The sequence below is a fragment of the Carlito syrichta genome, unplaced genomic scaffold (assembly GCF_000164805.1).
Source record: "Carlito syrichta isolate Samal-C Ts95f unplaced genomic scaffold, Tarsius_syrichta-2.0.1 Scaffold315133, whole genome shotgun sequence".
Classification (NCBI taxonomy): Eukaryota; Metazoa; Chordata; class Mammalia; order Primates; family Tarsiidae; genus Carlito; species Carlito syrichta.
In genome coordinates, this window is record NW_007259229.1 from 575,458 (window position 1) to 581,933 (window position 6,476).

General features: G+C 50.9%; 1 protein-coding gene across 1 annotated transcript in view; it reads right to left on the reverse strand.

Moving 5' to 3' along the window:
• The window catches only part of LOC103274933 (carcinoembryonic antigen-related cell adhesion molecule 21-like), an 11,192-nt gene extending 10,311 nt beyond the window's left edge, over positions 1-881 (reverse strand). Inside the window, exon 1 of the mRNA XM_021706092.1 lies at positions 818-881. Within this exon, the coding sequence (XP_021561767.1) occupies positions 818-881 (64 nt within the window). The remainder of the gene's footprint in view (positions 1-817) is intronic.
• Positions 882-6,476: the final 5,595 nt, after the last annotated feature.

The window sequence follows — 6,476 nt, forward strand, 5'->3', positions numbered from 1 at the left end:
TTTTTTTTTTTGAGTTGGAGTCTCACTCTGTCGCCCAGACTGGAGTGCAGTGGCCGCTTCTGGCCACTGCTGCCTCGACCTGCTGGGCTCCGGCGATCCTTCCGCCTCAGCCTTCCAAGTAGCCGGAATTACAGGCATGCGCTACCACGCCCGGCTGATTTTTTGATTTATTGTAGAGATGAGGTCTCGCTGCCCAGGTGGGTCTCGAACCCGCGGGCTCAGGCAATCTACTCACCTCAGCCTCCCAAAGGCGCGGGATTACAGGCTGAGCCACTGAGCCCGGCTCTCCTATTTCTTTTCTTGTCAGGATATAAAAGGGTAGCTAGGCTCCCATTGCATGTGTGGAAACCTTTCTTGTCTTGCTGCCCAAGACTCACTTGTCTGTGTCTCCCTGCTCAAATCTTTCTACCTCCCTCTCCCTACCAAGTGGTCTGCCTCTCTTTTTGGTCTGGGCTTGCCCTCTGCTTACTGAGAGTGGTTCTTTATTCCTGCAGGGAGTTTTACAGGGTTTGTGGAAAGATTTTCTTCTGGAGTGTCATTGAGATAGATGTTGTTATTTTTCTTTTCATTTTTCAAAATGTTGTGGCCACTGATTTTTGCCTTGGAAAACAGAGCAATTGAGATTTTCCTACCCCTTAGCAATTCCAGTTCACTGAGATTTTCCTGTTACGACCCCTCTTCCTCTTCAGTGTCCTCTCTTCTGAGGCTCGGACAGGAGCCCTCTGTCCCCTCTCAGAAGCCCATCCTCCCCAGGAGACTCCAGCCAGTTTCTGTGCTCCCTCCTCCCACCCACTCCCAGGGAGTCATCCCCTCTCACCTGTGAGCAGGAGCCCCTGCCAGGGGACGTGCCCTCTGTGGGGAAGGGTTGTGTAGGGCGCCATAGTCTGAGCTGCCTGTTCTGTCCTCCTCTGTGGAAAAGAGCTTTGATCTCAGAAACGCAGGGCAGCTCCACAGGTCCGCTCTGCTGTCCTTCCTCCCTCTCGCTCAGCCTCCTCCCTGGGGCAGGAACACTTGGCTGGGGGCGGGGTCGGTGCCAAGATGCATCTCTGTCCGTCCCCTCTCAGTCCTGCCCCCTTTGTGCCTTCTCCTCTCCCTTCTGTCTTTGAATTGCCTTCTTCAGTTATGATCCTTCTTCCACTTGCCCACAGACACACAGACACACACAAACACGCAGACTGCACAGACATACACAGACACAGACACACACACACATGCAGTCTTACACACAGACCGCACACACAGAGACACACACAGTCAAACACATACAGTCATAGATCCCCATACACACAGACACACAAATAGACTACACACAGAGACACAGCTACACAGACACACAGATACATATAAACACACACACAGACAGACACATCAACACTCATACAGACAGACAGACAGACACAGACAACACACATTCACACACACGTGGATGCACACACATGGACTAAACACACAGACACAGTGACTGTACAAATAGACACACACGGACACACATGAATTTGCACACAGAGATACACACACACAAACACACAGATACACACACACACATACCTACCCCCTGTTGGTTGGGTGGGCACAACCCTGGGCTCTCATCATCCTGCCATCCCCAAGGCTTCAGATCTGGGTGTGCACCTCCTCTTCCTCCCTCTCCCATCCTCTCTGGCTCTTCCCTTCACAGCAGGACCTGGGAACTTCCTCAGGATCCTGCCACAGGGGTCTCACCTTCTCCGTGCTTGTGAATCACCTGTGGAACTTTATAAAGGTTGTGTAGGCACAGATGCCACCTTGGAAATGCCACTTCCTTAGCTGCCCAGGTGACTGGGGAGACTTCTCCTCTCCCTGAGAACCCTGGGAACATGCAGATTCAGGTCTGTAGGGTTGGGGTGGACCCCAGAGTCTGCATCTAACAAGCTCCCACAGGACAAATTACACCAAATTTAGTTTTTTTGTGGGGAGGGGTCTCACTTTGTCACCCAGCCTGGGGTGCACTGGCGAAATCATGGCTTGCCACAGCCTTGACTTCCTGGGCTCAGGTGATCCTTCCACCTCATCCTCCCAAGTAGCTGGGACTACAGGCGCACGCCACTGCACCTGGCTAATTAAAAAAATTTTTTTAATAAAGATGAGGTCTCACTATGTTGCCCAAGCCTGTCTCAAACTCTGGGCTCTAGTAATCCACCCACTTCAGACTCGCAAAGTGCTGGGATTATAGGCATGAGCCACTGTGCCCAGCCCAAATTTAGTTTGAAGGTTTCAAGTGTTTTTATTTGCGATTCTACAATCAGGTGACGCATCATCTCATAAAACAAAATACATGTTGCAATAAACTGAGCAGAAGAGATTGGTTTTACTACTGAAAAGCGCTGCAGAAAGCAGAAACAGGGAACAAAGGGTGTCCTTTCAAAGTTTCTTTCCTTGTAAGGTGGAAGGAGGAACAGAACAATGGAGAAACACTTGCTTGGTTGAGGCAAGGTTACTTGCAGTTTCCCTTTTTTTTGGAAGGATAACCATAGGGAGGATGGCATTATCATGTCACTGATGGAAACAGGCCTGCTTGAGACACTGGATTATCATCTGTCTCTCCTAATGTCTTGGAAAGTCAAGTAGGGTCATTTGATGACATGGAAGGTTAGTGTGAGTGGCTCCATTGTGGTTAGTCTGGTCTGTGGGGACCTCAGGCAGGAAGGAGCTTAGTCCACAGCAGTATCCTGTAACATTTATTTTTTTATTTTTTGAGTTGGAGTCTCACAATCTGGAGTGCAGTGGCATACTCATGGCCACTGCAGCCTCGATCTGCTGGGCTCAGGCGATCCTTCCACCTCAGCCTTCCAAGTACTACAAGTACTACCTTCCAAGAACTACAGGCATGTGCCACCATGCCTGGCTAATTCTTATTTTTATTTTTTGGTTTATTGCAGAGATGAGGTCTCGCCAAGTTACCCTGGTTGGTCTTGAACCTGTGGGCTCAGGCAATCCTCTCACCTCCACTTTCCAAAGTGCTGGGATTACAGTATAAGCCACCACGCCGGGCTCTATGACTGTTATTTAGCAAAGCTCTCAGGTGTGCTGATGGCACTGTCCTGTGTAGACACTTCAGTATCAGGGCTGATAGACCTCTGTCCCCTGGGAGGATGACCTGCCCTCCATAGGGCTGACCTCTGCTGTGTCCTGGTCTTGGATAGGTCAGCACTAAACAGAGCCCCTGGGGTACCTGTGGAATTATTTTTCCTTGTGACAACTGAGCCCTGGGTCTCCCTGTGTTCTCCAATGTTCTGGAAAGGCGGGATGATGCCCGGGGGGAAGGTGGCAGAGATGGCTCTGGGAGCTAAAATGGGCTAGCTGGATGATGACTGAGGAGGGATCTGCCTTCTGATTTCTATGCCACTTTTCTAGCCTCTGACACAGGGACAGAGACCCAGGCCCTGGGGCCTTAGGAAGAGCTGCAGCTCTGGGTTTGAAGGGGCAAGTGTCCTGGGAAGAGAGGACTGTGGTGGAGGGAGGTCACGTGGCTCTGGGCTCTGTTGTCCTCAGAGGAAGGCTGTTCAGGGAGGTCCTCCCTTTCTGTGTCTGTGGCTTAGCTTTGGCTCAGGGCCTGTCCATGTTCTCCCTGACCATCTGGGCAGTCTCTGTCCTCTGCCGGGCTGCCTGTCCTGTGGTCACTTCCCGTGGGTGGGTGTAGGAGGGAGCGAGGAGTTACACAGGGACCCTCTGTAGAGTGGGGTCCTCAGAGTGTCCAGGAAGGAGTGGGCAAGACAGCCCATGGGAGGGACCAGAAGAGTCTGTTGGAGAAAGGGTTGGAGATCAGATCCCATCCCTACCTCTTCAGCCAAAGCCAGGTTCATGACTAGGGAAATTAATTTCCTGAGGGTTGTCTGTGTTCCAGTGTTGCCCCCTGGAGGGAATGGGGAGACCTGCAGCCAATGTCAGGGATGCCGCAGGGACGCTGACCAGGCTCCACATGGTGTGAGCTGGCCCTGAGCCCTGTGCAGAGGCAGGCCCTGACCTCCCGCTGAATGGTCAGGTCAGTTCACTTGTCTACGAATGGATCCAAAAGGGATTAGAATGGGTTGAGTATGGTGATTAACTTAAAATAAAAACAAATGATTTTGACTCATTAAACTATGACAATATCCTAATCACCAACATGCCTTCCATTTATATCAACCTGCTCCTGGCTTTCACCACTTCTCTTCAAGGCATATTAATCTACCGATCACATCTTATATCTTCCCTGTTATGCTTGGAAGGCATAATATTATCAATGTTTATCACAGGCTCACTTGTGATTCTTTTTTATTTTATTTTATTTTTGAGCCTAGCCCTGTCGCCAGGCTGGAGTGCAGTGGCATCACAGAGTGCAGTGGCATCACGGAGTGCAGTGGCATCATGGTAGGATGATTTTTAACATAGTAGGAAGTTTGGATTCTGTACATAATCTAGGCCATACATGTTAGACACTAAAACTAATAGTGCTAGGCCTGTAACAGTTTCACATGCTGCAAATACTAGAAAGATAATTAGAATTATGTTGGCTAGGGTAAAGTGAAGATTTAGAGTCAGGAGTGGCCGGGCGCGGGGGCTCACATCTATAATCCCAGCACTTTGGGAGGCCGAGGTGAGAGGATTGCCTGAGTCCATAGGTTCAAGACTAGCCTGGGCAACTTGGCGAGACCTCGTCTCTACAATAAATAAAAAAATTAGCCAGACATGGTAGCAAGCCTGTAGTTCCGGCTACTTGGAAGGCTGAGGTGGAAGGATTGTCTGAGCCCAGCAGATGGAAGCTGCAGGGGCTGTGAGCATGCCATTGCACTCCAGCCTGGGCAGCAGAGTGAGACTCCAACTAAAAAAAAAAAATCATACTACTAACATTTATACTTTTGCCGGTAACATGATACTCCAAAAAAACCTACCATCTGAATTAACACCATCATGCACAGTCTATTGATTAGCCTTATTACTCTTTCTCTCCTGAGTAATACTGTGGGTCCCCAGGGTGCCTGACTGCATCAGAGCAGGGTGAGCCCAGGGGTTCAGGAGTTGTCCAGAGGACTCCTGGTTCTGACTCAGGAGAACTGTCCATCAAGGGGAGGCGTTGCCTCAGAAGGGGCCATCTGTCTCCAAGGTTTCAAAGGAAGGGCCCTGGGAGACATCTCTGGAGCCTTGAGAGAGAGAGTGCCAGCTTGGGAGGTGGTCCCTAGAGTACCCTGTGTTCTCTCCATCACAGCACTAGGGATGCTGCCTCCAAGTCATCTGTGTCCCTCTCTGTCATCTGCTCCAGGCCTCCCCACAGAGCCCAGGGACTGAAGCAACTGTCACCTGGAGATACAACTTGGGATCCCTGGTTCCTCTGTTGGGGGAGGGGAGGCCCCGTGGACCTTCAGCCCCTCTGTGTTGGAAGCAAGGGTAGGTCCTGGGTTATCCTGTCCCTTCCTCATGGGAAGTTGGCCTGGTCAGATGTCTACAGGGGACCTCAGCCAGGTGTCCCCAGTCACCAGAGCCCTTCTGAGCTGAGGTGTCATCCCCTGACTTCCTTTATAGTTTAGGTGGGGCTCTGTCCTCAACTGTGGTCACTCCATCTAGGATGGAGGGTCCCAAGTCTGTGCCAGGTCAGGTGTTTTTGTGAGACTAGGAAGGACACAGGCCCTCCTGGAGCCATGACATCACTCACAAGTTAGAGATGGGGGAGTGTCAGTGTTTTGGGATGAATCTTATTCTGACCCCTCACTGTCAGAAAGCCCCATTCTCCCTCCTGCTGTGGGCACACTGCCTCCTCTCGTGCTAATGCTGGTGCCCCTGTGTCCACACAAGACAGACTCTGAGCTCCAGATGTCACACAGAGGTGAGTGCTGCTGTTGCATGGTTTCCCATCCATTAAACAAGGGTTTATTGAGCATCTGTTATGTGTCAGGCACTGGGCTGGGCCCTGGAAACTCCAAAGACAAGACCGATGTGGTTCCTGTGTTCATGGCGTTTCCCTGTAACAGGGAGACAGGTGCTCGGTGAGCATCACAGAACTAAGGACTGAGTTATAACAGAGAAGGGCTATGAAGGGAGAGTGTCCGGGGCATCAAAAGCCTGAGATTGGATAAGCTGTTCTGGCTATTCCAGAGAGATGCCCTGGTAAAGGGCCCTTTTGTCTGAGACCCAGGGAGGAGGAAATGTGGAGAGCAGGAGTCACCAGCTGAGGAACCGGCCTCAGGTGGCAAATGCCTGGGTGGAGGGAGGAGCTGACAGTTCATGTGGGGAGCTTCGAGAACGAGGGGGCTGTGGACTGAAGTGAGGTTGGTGATGGTCAGATCCTGCTGGGCCATGGGCCCTGCTGAGGCTCCAGGCTGGGGGACTCTGCTGTCCTCTGGTGGAAAGCGAGGAAAGTGTAGAAGGAAAAATCTCTATGCCAAGTAGTTTTTTATTTAAAAATCAGTTTTTAAGCATTTTTCATGTTCTACACGAAATTTCAGTGCTGTATCATATCCCAAACT